At 50.0% G+C, this 15712-nt stretch overlaps 3 protein-coding genes across 3 annotated transcripts in view; 2 read left to right on the plus strand and 1 right to left on the minus strand.

Annotated features, from left to right (window-relative positions):
• The window catches only part of LOC123767553 (CD82 antigen), a 690815-nt gene that overhangs the window by 533386 nt on the left and 141717 nt on the right, over positions 1-15712 (minus strand). The window lies entirely within an intron of this gene.
• Positions 1-15712, plus strand: part of LOC123767767 (uncharacterized) — a 672233-nt gene that overhangs the window by 361246 nt on the left and 295275 nt on the right. The window lies entirely within an intron of this gene.
• On the plus strand, positions 4287-12700 carry LOC123767863 (DNA-directed RNA polymerase II subunit RPB1-like). The gene is made up of 2 exons (XM_069310259.1): positions 4287-4414; positions 11353-12700. The coding sequence occupies exons 1-2, from the start codon at positions 4287-4289 to the stop codon at positions 12698-12700; spliced, it is 1476 nt and encodes a 491-aa protein (XP_069166360.1).

Raw genomic sequence — 15712 nt, forward strand, 5'->3', positions numbered from 1 at the left:
TCAGGAACCTGTACATCAGTTGATTGACAGTCGAGAGGCGGGACCAAAGAGCCAGAGCTCAACCCCCGCAAGCACAACTAGGTGAGTACACACTCCTTGTCCTTGCGGTGATTTTCTTGCCATTCCTTTGTGTTGTCCTCTGTTCCTCTTTATCATTTGTCTCCTCCACTTCCATATTGATAGTCCTACTTGCAACATTGCTCCTCCCCCTCACTGCCTGTCCCCGCTCCTCTCTCACCACATCTTCACTCCCACCTCTTACTCTCCTTCTCTCCTCCTCCTCCTCCTCTCTTCTTCCCCTCCTCCTTCATCCGCCTCAGTCACCTTTCTCCTCTACCTTCACGCTTTTATTTTCTGCATTCTCTCTCTCTCTCTCTCTCTCTCTCTCTCTCTCTCTCTCTCTCTCTCTCTCTCTCTCTCTCTCTCTCTCTCTCTCTCTCTCTCTCTCTCTCTCTCTCTGTCTCTCTCTCTCTCTCTCTCTCTCTCTCTCTCTCTCTCTCTCTCTCTCTCTCTCTCTCTCTCTCTCTCTCTCTCTCTCTCTCTCTCTCTCTCTCTCTCTCTCTCTCTCTCTCTCTCTCTCCCTCTCCCTCCGTCTCTCACACCTCACTCCCACAAGGAGGGAGGGAGGGAGGGAGGGAGAGAGGATACATATAGCTCACATATTCATGTGTGCTGTCAGGCAAAGAATTTAATTTTTGCATATCAAGGGCTGACTTTCCCCCCCCCCCCAGGAGAGGACCCCACCGTCCCCACCCCCTTTCTTAGGGTAAGGATAAGTGAGGCCAGCTTATCCTCTCCTATCCTGAAGGCAGAACTGGAGGGAACTCTAACTCCACAGTTAGAGTCAGCAGGACTCTAGCCACTAGAGTCAGCAGGACTCTAGCCACTAGAGTCAGCAGGACTCTAGCCACTAGAGTCAGCAGGACTCTAGCCACTAGAGTCAGCAGGACTCTAGCCACTAGAGTCAGCAGGACTCTAGCCACTAGAGTCAGCAGGACACTAGCCACTAGAGTCAGCAGGACTCTAGCCACTATAGAGTCAGCAGGACTCTAGCCACTAGAGTCAGCAGAACTCTAGCCACTAGAGTCAGCAGGACTCTAGCCACTAGAGTCAGCAGGACTCTAGCCACTAGAGTCAGCAGCACTCTAGTGGCTAGAGTCAGCAGGACTCTAGCCACTAGAGTCAGCAGGACTCTAGCCACTATAGAGTCAGCAGGACTCTAGCCACTAGAGTCAGCAGGACTCTAGCCACTATAGAGTCAGCAGGACTCTAGCCACTAGAGTCAGCAGGACTCTAGCCACTAGAGTCAGCAGGACTCTAGCCACTAGAGTCAGCAGAACTCTAGCCACTAGAGTCAGCAGGACTCTAGCCACTAGAGTCAGCAGGACTCTAGCCACTAGAGTCAGCAGGACTCTAGCCACTAGAGTCAGCAGGACTCTAGCCACTAGAGTCAGCAGGACTCTAGCCACTAGAGTCAGCAGGACTCTAGCCACTAGAGTCAGCAGGACTCTAGCCACTAGAGTCAGCAGGACTCTAGCCACTAGAGTCAGCAGGACTCTAGCCACTAGAGTCAGCAGGACTCTAGCCACTAGAGTCAGCAGGACTCTAGCCACTAGAGTCAGCAGGACTCTAGCCACTAGAGTCAGCAGGACTCTAGCCACAAGAGTCAGCAGGACTCTAGCCACTAGAGTCAGCAGGACTCTAGCCACTAGAGTCAGCAGGACTCTAGCCACTAGTCAGCAGGACTCTAGCCACTAGAGTCAGCAGGACTCTAGCCACTAGAGTCAGCAGGACTCTAGCCACTAGAGTCAGCAGGACTCTAGCCACTAGAGTCAGCAGAACTCTAGCCACTAGAGTCAGCAGGACTCTAGCCACTAGAGTCAGCAGGACTCTAGCCACTAGAGTCAGCAGGACTCTAGCCACTAGAGTCAGCAGCACTCTAGCCACTAGAGTCAGCAGGACTCTAGCCACTAGAGTCAGCAGCACTCTAGTGGCTAGAGTCAGCAGGACTCTAGCCACTAGAGTCAGCAGGACTGTAGCCACTAGAGTCAGCAGGACTCTAGCCACTAGAGTCAGCAGGACTCTAGCCACTAGAGTCAGCAGCACTCTAGCCACTAGAGTCAGCAGGACTCTAGCCACTAGAGTCAGCAGGGTGAGAGGCAGGGTGGCCAGAGTCAGGTGCGGGTGCTCACTCCACCAGGGGCACCAATTACTGACTGGTGATCAGCGGTGGACAGTTAATGACTGGTGTCCACATTCTTTCCTGGGTCCACACTGACTCTGTATACACGTAGTTGTGTTTGCGGGGGTTGAGCTCTGGCTCTTTGGTCCCGCCTCTCAACTATCAATCAACTGGTGTACAGGTTAACCCCCCCCCCCCACACACACACAGGAAGCAGCACGTAAGAGCGGTCTAACCCCCAAGTACCTATTTTCTGCTAGGTTATCTTGAGGTTATCTTGAGATGATTTCGGGGCTTTAGTGTCCCTGCCGCCCGGTCCTCGACCAGGCCTCCACCCCCAGGAAGCAGCCCGTGACAGCTGACTTAACTCCCAGGTACCTATTTACTGCTAGGTAACAGGGGCATTCAGAGTGAAAGAAACTTTGCCCATTTGTTTCTACCTCGTGCGGGAATCGAACCCGCGCCACAGAATTACGAGTCCTGCGCGCTATCCACCAGGCTACGAGGGCCCCCCACAGAGGTAACAGAGGCATCAGGGCGAAAGAAACTCTGTCCATTCTTATTTCCACCGGCGCCGGGAATCGAACCCCGGACCACAGGACGACTTATCTAGCATACTGTCTACTCAGCCACCAGCTCCCTGCACGTGTATGCGCGCGCGTGCATGCGTATTGTTATACTTGTTATGTCTCTGTATTCACATTTTATCATTTAACACTTTCATGTTCATTTGTATGCACCAGTACTCTTCAGTCACGTCACCGAGTTGTCCGAGACAGAGAGGGAGAGGGAGAGAAAGCGGAGGTGGATAAAGAAACACCACTAAGTATACGTAAATATACTGTACAGTATACATACAATATACGTCACATATCTACACATGCCCACAACACCACCTTGTGTCACAAACACAAGGCCCTAATATTACTGCCCTAATATTTGTTACACACAAACACACACACACACACACACACACACACACACAGTAGTGTGTGTATGTGGAGTAGTAGGTGGGAGACACACATGATTAGTGAGGTCCGCGAAAATTCGTCAATTTCTCGGGACATTGAAGGAGTATAGAGACTAGATCATAGTATTTGGCCTCTCGCAGTGTGTAGCTAGCAGGGTGCAACATAGCATAGTCATATCGCTAGCGGGGAGGACAACCCCGCCACCCTCCTCTGCATAGAAAACCCCCCTACCCCAAACCCTCCCTGCCCCCACTCAAATGTTCAGCCAAATCTCCCTCCCCTCCTCCCGCCAAGCCCCCCCCCTCCCCTCCTCCCGCCAAGCCCCCCCCCCCTCCCCCCCTTCCCTTCCTGTCCTCCCTCCCCTTTCACACCATACCCTCCCTGTCCCTCCCCCTTAACTTGACCCCCACCCCTCATCCCAGTATCCTGTGAGACCCTGTTATCCACCTCACAGATCCTCACACCCATGGCACAGCTTCTTCCACCAGCAGAACACTCACCAAGGAGGTGATTTGAGAAGGGACAGAAGAAAGTGAGCCTCAAGGCAATGTACACTAACATAGATGGAATTACAAATAAAGCAAATGAGCTTGGAGAATGGGTACTAGAGGAAAACCCAGACATAATAGCCCTCACAGAAACAAAGCTAACGACAACGATAACAAACGCAGTGTTCCCACAGGACTATTATGTTATGAGGAAAGAGAGGGAAGGAAGAGGTGGGGGTGGTGTAGCTCTGCTGGTAAGAAATGGCTGGGATTTTGAGGAGATGGATATTCAGGGCTGTAAGGGTTTCAGTGGCTACATAGCAGGTACTGTAACAACTAGAGGGCAAAAAATTATAGTCGTAGTCATATATAATCCACCACCAAATGACAGAAGACCCAGACAGGAATATGATAGAAACAACATGGCCATCTCAAGATCTCAAGATAACCATTAACATAATAGAGACAGCAACTTCTGTTGCTAGCAGGAATGGATCTGGACTACAAATTATGGGAGACTTTAACCATGGGAAGATAGATTGGGTGAACAGAGACCCACATGGAGGACCAGAAACATGGAGAGCTAAGCTGCTGGACGTGGCAACAAGAAACTTTCTAAGCCAGCACATCAAGGAATCAACAAGAATGAGAGGAGAAGATGAACCAGCAATACTTGATTTGATATTTACACTAAATGAGTGGGATATAAGGGAAGTTAAAATGGAAGCACCTTTGGGAATGAGTGATCACAGTGTATTGAACTTGAGTACCTGGTAAAGCTAGGAATTATCTCCCCCAAAAAGAACTAGGAAACAAAAGACTGGCATACCGAAAGGGAAATTATGAAGAGATGAAAAGTTTCCTAAGGGAAATACCTTGGGACACAAACCTCAGAGATAAGTCTGTACAAGATATGATGGACTATGTTACCCAAAAGTGTCAGGAGGCAGTAAACAGGTTCATCCCAGCCCAAAGGGAAAAATCCAAGAAGCAACAGAAGAATCCATGGTATAATAGGGCATGTATGGAAGCGAAGAAACTGAACAAAAGGGCGTGGAGGAACTTCCGGAATAACAGAACACCAGAAAGCAGAGAGAGATACCAAAGAACCAGGAATGAGTATGTCAGGGTGAGAAGAGAAGCAGAGAAAAGTTATGAAAATGATATAGCAAACAAAGCCAAGACCGAACCAAAGCTACTCCACAGTCACATCAGAAGGAAAACAACAGTGAAAGAACAGGTTTTGAAACGTAGAACAGGCGAGGACAGGTATACAGAGAATGACAAAGAGGTGTGTGAAGAACTCAACAAGAGGTTCCAGGAGGTCTTCTCAATAGAACAAGGTGAGGTCACTATGCTAGGAGAAAGGGAGGTAAACCAGGCGGCCTTGGAAGAGTTTAAAATTACGAGAGAGGAGGTCAAGAGACACCTGCTGGATCTTGATGTTAGAAAGGCTGTTGGTCCAGACGGGATTTCGCCATGGGCACTGAAAGAGTGTGCAGAGGCACTTTGCTTGCCACTCTCCATAATGTATAGTAAGTCACTGGATACGGGAGACCTACCAGAAATATGGAAGACGGCGAATGTGGTTCCAAAATACAAAAAGGGCGACAAGCAAGAGGCACTGAACTACAGGCCAGTGTCCTTGACTTGTATACCATGCAGGGTGATGGAGAAGATCGTGAGAAAAAACCTGGTAACACATCTGGAGAGAAGGGACTTCGTGACAAATCGCCAACATGGATTCAGGGAGGGTAAATCTTGCCTGACTGGCTTAATAGAATTCTACGACCAGGTGACAATGATTAAGCAAGAAAGAGAGGGCTGGGCGGACTGCACTTTCTTGGATTGTCGGAAAGCCGTTGACACAGTACCGCATAAGAGGCTGGTACATAAGCTGGAGAGACAAGCAGGTGTAGCTAGGAAGGTGCTCCAGTGGATAAGGGAGTACCTGAGCAATAGGAAGCAGAGAGTTACGGTGAGGGGTGAGACCTCAGATTGGCGTGAAGTCACCAGTGGAGTCCCACAGGGCTCTGTACTCGGTCCTATCTTGTTTCTGATATATGTAAATGATCTCCCGGAAGGTATAGATTAATTTCTCTCAATGTTTGCGGACGATGCCAAAATTATGAGAAGGATTAAGACAGAGGAGGACTGTTTGAGGCTTCATGAAGACCTAGACAAGCTGAAGGAATGGTCAAACAAATGGTTGTTAGAGTTTAACCCAAGTAAATGTAATGTAATGAAGATAGGTGTAGGGAGCAGGAGGCCAGATACAAGGTACCATCTGGAAGATGAAATACTTCAAGAGTCAGAGAAAGAAAAAGACTTGAGGGTTGATATCTCGTAGACCTGTCTCCTGCAGCCCATATCAAGAGGATAACATCAGCGGCATATGCCAAGCTGGCCAACATAAGAACGGCATTCAGAAACTTGTGTAAGAAATCATTCAGAACTTTGTATACCACATATGTTAGGCCAATCCTGGAGTATGCAGCCCCAGCATGGAGTCCATATCTAGTCAAGAATAAGACTAAACTGGAAAAGGTTCAAAGGTTTGCCACCAGACTAGTACCCGAGCTGAGAAGTATGAGCGACGAGGAGAGACTATATGAATTAAACCTCATTTCGCTGGAAGACAGAAGAGTTAGGGGGGGCCATGATCACCACATTCAAGATTCTCAAGGGAATTGATAGGGTAGATAAAGATAGTCTATTTAACACAAGGGGCACACGCACTAGGGAACACAGGTGGAACTGAGTGCCCAAATGAGCCACAGAGATATTAGAAAGAACTTTTTTTAGTGTCAGAGTGGTTGACAAATGGAATGCATTAGGGAGTGATGTGGTGGAGTCTGACTCCATACACAATTTCAAGTGTAGATATGACAGAGCCCAATAGGCTCAGGAACTTGTACACCTGTTGATTGACGGTTGAGAGGCGGGACCAAAGAGCTAAAGCTCAACCCCCGCAAGCACAACTAGGTGAGTACACAAACACACACACACACACCGCCCATATATAGGGGGGCATATACGGAAAGTGACAAAGAAATCTGCGAGGTACTGTATGCCAGTTTCCATGGAGTGTTCAAAACTGAGCCTGAGCAGCTCCTATTGTTAGAAGAGATTACCCATGTTGGAAGACTATCAGATATAGAGGTGACAGCAGAGGAACCAAAGAGACAGTACACAATGAAAGGGAACTGCCTACCTGTAACGATTCAAGAAAAAGACCTGGGAGTGGACGTAACACCTAATCTAACTCCTGAGGCACATATAAATAGGATAACGACAGCAGTGTACTCTACACTGGTGAAAGTTAGAACTTCATTCAGAGAGCTAAGTGAGGAGACAGCGCTTTACACTGCCTACGTGAGGCCAGTCTTAGAGTATGCCGCGCCATCATGGAGTCCCCATCTGAATAAGCATATAAGGAAACTGGAAAAGGTTCAGAAGTTTGCAACGAGGCTTGGCCCCAGAGTTACGAGGGATGGGATATGAAGAGCGCCTGAAAGAACTGAACCTTTCGACACTAGAATTGGCAGTAGATACTCAGGGGAATTGACAGAGTGGACATAGACGAAATGTTCACACGGAATAGTAACAGAACGAGGGGACATGGGTGGAAGCTTGAAACTCAGATGAGTCACAGGGATGTTAGGAAGTTTTCTTTTTGCGTGAGAGTAGTGGGAAAATGGAATGCACTTGGGGAACAGGTTGTGGAAGCAAATATTATTCATAATTTTAAAACTAGGTGTGATAGGGAAATGAGACCGGAGTCATTGCTGTAAACAACCCAAGTGCTCCAAGATCCAAGAGGATCCAAGAGTCAGTGCTCGATCCTGCAGACACAAATAGGTGAGTACAAATTGGTGAGTACACACACACATACACACATATATATATAGGGGCCTGGTAGCCTGGTGGATAGCGCGCAGGACTCGTAATTCTGTGGCGCGGGTTCGATTCCCGCACCAGGTAGAAACAAATGGGCAAAGTTTCTTTCACCCTGAATGCCCTTGTTACCTAGCTGTAAATAGGTACCTGGGAGTTAGTCAGCTGTCACGGGCTGCTTCCTGGAGTGTGTGTGGTGTGGAGAGAAAAAAAGTAGTTAGTAAACAGTTGATTGACAGTTGAGAGGCGGGACCGAAAGAGCAGAGCTCAACCCCCGCAAGCACAACTAGGGGAATACACACACACACACACACACAAACACACACACACACACACACACACACACACACACACACACACACACACACACACACACACACACACACACACACGGAGCCTACTGCGCCACGGGGTTGACGCCTTACCTCACAAAGGGGTCTGACGGCTGAGTAGACAGCGCTCGGCATTCGTAATCCTAAGGTTCGGGTTCGATCCCCAGCGGAGGGGGAAACAAATGAGCAGAGATTCTTTCACCCTGATACTCCTGTTCACCTAGCAGTAAATAGGTACCTGAGAGTTAGACAGCTGTTATGGGGCTGCTTCCTGTGTGTGTGTTACGAAAAGGAGGCCTGGTCAAGGACCGGGCCGCGGGGACGCCATGCCCCGAAATCATCTCGAGATAACTTCAAGATAACCTGAAGATAACCTCAAGATAGCTTCAAGATAAGCTCAAGATACACAGAAGATATTGGCAGCAGTTTAAGGAGCACAAGTTCTCCAGGGAAGACGTCTATTCACAGTTTGAGAGCGCCCTCAACTCTCCTCAAAGCCTGTAATTTTGGGTTAGGTAATTAAGTGTGCATACGCGCCGCACGCGCTCAGTATGGCCCCGTATATACTTCCCCCGGGCCATCCGTCTCTTTAGTTAGTCCTTGTTGTAGCTACCTGCACCATCGTACATATATTGACGTGTTGGACGAGTACATATAACTTGTTACTATTCACTTTGTAGAGTTCAGAATAACTAAAACTAAAAACCAAACTAAATATTGCTAGGCCTAGTATAGTGCATATGTGTACTATGTTAGCCCTCAGATAGCGGGCATTAGGCCTACTATAGTACATATATGTACTATGTTAGGCCTCAGATAGTGAGCATTAGGCCTAGTATAGTACATATATGTACTATGTTAGGCCTCAGATAGCGGGTATTAGGCCTAGGAAGGTTAGGTTTGGTTTAATTTAAACATAAATACAAGATTTTCAGTCTCCGTGGCGCAGTGGTAACACACTCGCCCTGTGCTTCTCCAGCGATGTGGCCTGGGTTCGTATCCTGGCCGGGGAGGATTGACTAGGCGCCAGTCCCTAACTGCACGCCTCTGTTCACCCTGGTTGATACCTGGTAGATGGGGTTCTGGGAGGTCTTCTACTCCCCAAGCCCGGCCCGAGGCCAGGCTCGATTTGTGAGAGTTTGGTCCACCAGGCTGTTGCTTGGAGCGGCCCGCAGGCCCACATACCCACCACAGCCCGGTTGGTCCGGCACTCCTTGGAGGAAACAATCTAGGTTCCTCTTGAAGATGTCCACGGTTGTTCCGGCAATATTTCTTATAGTCGCTGGGAGGACGTTGAACAACCGTGGACCTCTGATGTTTATACAGTGTTCTCTGATTGTGCCTATGGCACCTCTGCTCTTCACTGGTTCTGTTCTGCATTTTCTTCCATATCGTTCACTCCAGTACGTTGTTATTTTACTGTGCAGATTTGGGACCTGGCCCTCCAGTATCTTCCAGGTGTATATTATTTGGTATCTTTCTCGTCTCCTTTTCCCCTGCCTCCCTCCTGTATCCTCCTGCACCCTCCTGTATCCTCCTGCAACCCGTTCTCGCAAATTTAATAAGTCAATATTGACTTATTAAATATGTGCATAGGTGACATACTTAACATAATAGTTTCCCTTGAAAAGCTTCATAGAAAACACCGACCTTACCTAACCTACTTAGTATGTTAAGATAAGCATCTTATTGCTTCGTAATTACAATTATTACCTAACCTATACCTATAATAGGTTAAGTAACAATTGTAATTACGAAGCTATAAGATGCTTATTTTAACATACTAAGTAGGTTAGGTAAGGTCGGTGTTTTCTATGAAGCTTTTCAAGGGAAACTATTATGTTTAGTATGTCACCTATGCATGCAACTAATAAGTCAATATTGACTTATTAAATTTGCGAGAACGGGTTGCCTCCTGCACCCTCCTGCACCCTCCTGCACCCTCCTGTACCCTTCTGTACCCTCCTGTACCCTCCTGCACCCTCCTGTACCCTCCTGTACCCTCCTGCACCCTCCTGTACCCTCCTGTACCCTCCTGTATCCTCCTGCACCCTCCTGTACCCTCCTGTACCCTCCTGCACCCTCCTGTACCCTCCTGTACCCTCCTGCACCCTCCTGTACCCTCCTGTACCCTCCTGCACCCTCCTGTACCCTCCTGTACCCTCCTGCACCCTCCTGTACCCTCCTGTATCCTCCTGCACCCTCCTGTACCCTCCTGTACCCTCCTGTACCCTCCTGCACCCTCCTGTACCTTCCTGTACCCTCCTGTACCCTCCTGTACCCTCCTGCACCCTCCTGTACCCTCCTGTACCCTCCTGCACCCTCCTGTACCCTCCTGTACCCTCCTGCACCCTCCTGTACCCTCCTGCACCCTCCTGTATCCTCCTGTACCCTCCTGTACCCTCCTGTACCCTCCTGTACCCTCCTGTACCCTCCTGTATCCTCCTGCACCCTCCTGTACCCTCCTGTACCCTCCTGTACCCTCCTGCACCCTCCTGTATCCTCCTGCACCCTCCTGTACCCTCCTGTACCCTCCTGTACCCTCCTGCACCCTCCTGTACCCTCCTGCACCCTCCTGCACCCTCCTGTACCCTCCTGCACCCTCCTGTACCCTCCTGTACCCTCCTGCACCCTCCTGTACCCTCCTGTACCCTCCTGCACCCTCCTGTACCCTCCTGCACCCTCTTGCACCCTCCTGTACCCTCCTGCACCCTCCTGCACCCTCCTGTACCCTCCTGTACCCTCCTGTACCCTCCTGCACCCTCCTGTATCCTCCTGTACCCTCCTGTACCCTCCTGTACCCTCCTGTACCCTCCTGTATCCTCCTGCACCCTCCTGTACCCTCCTGTACCCTCCTGCACCCTCCTGTATCCTCCTGCACCCTCCTGTACCCTCCTGTACCCTCCTGTACCCTCCTGCACCCTCCTGCACCCTCCTGCACCCTCCTGCACCCTCCAGCACCCTCCTGCACCCTCCTGTACCCTCCTGCACCCTCCTGCACCCTCCTGCACCCTCCTGTACCCTCCTGTACCCTCCTGCACCCTCCTGCACCCTCCTGCACCCTCCTGTACCCTCCTGTACCCTCCTGCACCCTCCTGCACCCTCCTGCACCCTCCTGTACCCTCCTGTACCCTCCTGCACCATCCTGTACCCTCCTGTACCCTCCTGTACCCTCCTGTACCCTCCTGTACCCTCCTGTACCCTCCTGTACCCTCCTGCACCCTCCAGCACCCTCCTGCACCCTCCTGTACCCTCCTGTACCCTCCTGCACCCTCCTGCACCCTCCTGCACCCTCCTGTACCCTCCTGTACCCTCCTGCACCCTCCTGTACCCTCCTGTACCCTCCTGTGTAGAAAAAATAAAACTTTTTCCCGATAGCATCAAATTTACTTTCTAATTGGCCATTACGTCAATATATGGACGGTGGCCCACGTCGTTAGTGTGAGTACTGTCTAGACGGGAAGATGGGCTGAGTTGTTCAGTCGTTCAGCCCGTGTTTCCCCCGTCATCAATGTCACCCTTCCCAAGTCACCCACCATCAATGGCACCCTCCCCAAGTCACCCACCAACAATGGCACCCTCCCCAAGTCACCCACCAACAATGGCACCCTCCCCAAGTCACCCACCAACAATGGCACCCTCCCCAAGTCACCCACCAACAATGGCACCCTCCCCAAGTCACCCACCAACAATGGCACCCTCCCCAAGTCACCCACCAACAATGGCACCCTCCCCAAGTCACCCACCAACAATGGCACCCTCCCCAAGTCACCCACCATCAATGGCACCCTCCCCAAGTCACCCACCAACAATGGCACCCTCCCCAAGTCACCCACCAACAATGGCACCCACCCCAAGTCACCCACCAACAATGGCACCCACCCCAAGTCACCCACCAACAATGGCACCCTCGCCAAGTCACCCACCAACAATGGCACCCTCGCCAAGTCACCCACCAACAATGGCACCCACCCCAAGTCACCCACCAACAATGGCACCCTCCCCAAGTCACCCACCAACAATGGCACCCTCCCCAAGTCACCCACCAACAATGGCACCCTCCCCAAGTCACCCACCAACAATGGCACCCTCCCCAAGTCACCCACCATCAATGGCACCCTCCCCAAGTCACCCACCAACAATATCACCCTCCCCAAGTCACCCACCAACAATGGCACCCACCCCAAGTCACCCACCAACAATGGCACCCACCCCAAGTCACCCACCAACAATGGCACCCTCGCCAAGTCACCCACCAACAATGGCACCCTCGCCAAGTCACCCACCAACAATGGCACCCACCCCAAGTCACCTACCAACAATGTCACCCTCCCCAAGTCACCCACCAACAGTGGCACCCTCCCCAAGTCACCTACCAACAATGTCACCCTCCCCAAGTCACCTACCAACAATGTCACCCTCCCCAAGTCACCTACCAACAATGTCACCCTCCCCAAGTCACCCGTCATCAATGGCACCCTCCCCAAGTCACCCACCAACAATGGCACCCACCCCAAGTCACCCACCAACAATGGCACCCACCCCAAGTCACCCACCAACAATGGCACCCACCCCAAGTCACCCACCAACAATGGCACCCTCCCCAAGTCACCCACCAACAATGGCACCCACCCCAAGTCACCCACCAACAATGGCACCCACCCCAAGTCACCCACCAACAATGGCACCCACCCCAAGTCACCCACCAACAATGGCACCCTCCCCAAGTCACCCACCAACAATGGCACCCACCCCAAGTCACCCACCAACAATGGCACCCACCCCAAGTCACCCACCAACAATGCATTTCTTTTGTACAATGATGGTTAATAATCCTGAAAATGATCTTTTTTCCACATCCCAATGTCACAATTTCAGCATTGTGCAGCTGATATCTTGCAACGCTGTTATCATGACCTAAGCCCAGACTCGAACATTTCTCTACAGTAAACTGCATTTGTAAATCTTCCCCCCACTTTAAAATCCTCAGTCGTGTGGTTTTGAGTTTAATATTCTAAAAACAAATTCAAACAATTAGTTGTGTTGGTCAGGTGAAAGTGAAGAGTAATCAAGGCATTTACAGCCATGTGTGCTATGGAGGAGTCACATGTTTGGGGCGGGTTAACTTGATTAATTTTGGCTCACCTTTGCTTTTTTATGTGCACGCCATGACTATAAAAGTGGTGGTGGTGGGTGGGTTGGTGATGGTGGTGGATTGTGGTAGTGGTGGTGGTAATGGTGGTGGTAGCCACCTGAGACGACTGCTTCACGGGTCCACTGCTGCCATCACCCAGCTGGTTCTCCACATGAAGGAACACCTCTACACAAGGAACAAGCAACGGTCTTCAAACTGCAGCACCCTGGTGAACCACCTCATTCACCCCTCCATACACCACCTCACAGCCAGGGGCCACAACATACAACATACAGGGGGCCATAACATACAACATCCACCCCATACTGTCAGGGGGACCTGCCATACCTATACACCTGGTGGTGACGGATGGGTCGCTCAGACCATCAGCGCGCGAGAGTGCGATCCCACCCCAGTATAAGTGAGAATTATTGTCAAATGAAGATTATGTTTATTATTATTAAAAAGGGGTCCCACCCCCCTCCCCTCGGGCATTCTGTAAATCCCCTCGTAATTGCAACAGTAATTCAGTGGCTTGACATCCCCTTTTGAGGGTCCATGATATGGAATATCTCAGTGGTTTGAGGGCTCCTTCATGGAATATTTCAGTAGTTTGAGGGCTCCTTCATGAAATATTTCAGTGGCTTGAGAGGCCCTTCATGGAATATTTCAGTGGCTTGAGGGCCCCTTCATGGAATATCTCAGTGGTTTGAAGGCCCCTTCATGGAATATCTCAGTGGCTTGAGGGCCCCTTCATGGAATATCTCAGTGGTTTGAAGTCCCCTTCATGGAATATTTCAGTGGTTTGAGGGCCCCTTCATGGAATATCTCAGTAGCTTGAGGGCCCCTTCATGGAATATCTCAGTGGCTTGAGGTCCCCTTCATGGAATATCTCAGTAGCTTGAGGGGCCCCTTCATGGAATATCTCAGTGGCTTGAGGGCCCCTTCATGGAATATCTCAGTGGCTTGAGGGCCCCTTCATGGAATATCTCAGTAGCTTGAGGGCCCCTTCATGGAATATCTCAGTGGCTTGAGGGCCCCTTCATGGAATATCTCAGTAGCTTGAGGGCCCCTTCATGGAATATCTCAGTGGCTTGAGGGCCCCTTCATGGAATATTTCAGTGGCTTGAGGGCCCCTTCATGGAATATCTCAGTGGCTTGAGGGCCCCTTCATGGAATATCTCAGTGGCTTGAGGTCCCCTTCATGGAATATCTCAGTGGCTTGAGGTCCCCTTCATGGAATATCTCAGTGGCTTGAGGGCCCCTTCATGGAATATCTCAGTGGCTTGAGGTCCCCTTCATGGAATATCTCAGTGGCTTGAGGTCCCCTTCATGGAATATCTCAGTGGCTTGAGGGCCCCTTCATGGAATATCTCAGTGGTTTGATGTCCCCTTCATGGAATATCTCAGTGGCTTGAGGTCCCCTTCATGGAATATCTCAGTGGCTTGAGGTCCCCTTCATGGAATATCTCAGTGGCTTGAGGGCCCCTTCATGGAATATCTCAGTGGCTTGAGGTCCCCTTCATGGAATATCTCAGTGGCTTGAGGTCCCCTGCATGGAATATCTCAGTGGTTTGAAGGCCCCTTCATGGAATATCTCAGTGGTTTGAGGGCCCCTTCATGGAATATCTCAGTGGCTTGAGGGCCCCTTCATGGAATATCTCAGTGGTTTGAAGGCCCCTTCATGGAATATCTCAGTGGTTTGAGGGCCCCTTCATGGAATATCTCAGTGGCTTGAGGGCCCCTTCATGGAATATCTCAGTGGTTTGAGGGGCCCGCCGCTAAATCGACAAATAAACTGTGTATTCTAAATCACAATTTTACCATATAGTTTAATATTATTATACATTTGAATTTATTGTATAGATCTGCCTAGGTTATGTTAGGAATTTTGTTGGCAGTTATCTGTATATGTAGTATGTGGGTACGACAAATACAAACGTTATCTTGAGGTTATCTTGAGATGATTTCGGGGCTTTAGTGTCCCCGCGGCCCGGTCCTCGACCAGGCCTCCACCCCCAGGAAGCAGCCCGTGACAGCTGACTAACTCCCAGGTACCTATTTACTGCTAGGTAACAGGGGCATTCAGGGTGAAAGAAACTTTGCCCATTTGTTTCTGCCTCGTGCAGGAATCGAACCCGCGCCACAGAATTACGAGTCCTGCGCGCTATCCACCAGGCTACGAGGCCCCTTTGCACATATTTTTAATGCCGAGAAAGCATTTACAAAGGTACAATACGAACAGGAGGTGACCGACAAACTCTTTCGATGAAAAAAAAATCGAACGTCATTTTTTTCGAACTCCTAAACCAAAGACGGGTTGGATTAGGTTGTAACTTCTCTCGGACGGAGCAATTCGGACACTGTGTGTGTGTGTGTTCGGTGTGCCCGTCTGTACAGTGTTCGATCCTGGCTGACAACACTCCAGCATTAGAACATATGGGCATCGGTCCCACACCTTGTTAGTCAATTGACTTGTTAGTCAATTGACTTGTTAGTCAATTGACTTGTTAGTCAATTGACTTGTTAGTCAATTGACTTGTTAGTCAATTTACAAAAATCTTCGCGTCAGTATTTCCTTATAGATCACTTGACTGTGTTCGAAACTTTGTGTTTCGTTCACTTTCAGTCCGTGTTGTCAGTCCGTGTTGTCAGTCCGTGTTGTCAGCCGTGTTGTTAGTCCTTGTTGTTAGTTCGTGTTGTCAGCC

This window comes from Procambarus clarkii, chromosome 67 (genome assembly GCF_040958095.1).
Source record: "Procambarus clarkii isolate CNS0578487 chromosome 67, FALCON_Pclarkii_2.0, whole genome shotgun sequence".
NCBI lineage: Eukaryota > Metazoa > Arthropoda > Malacostraca > Decapoda > Cambaridae > Procambarus > Procambarus clarkii.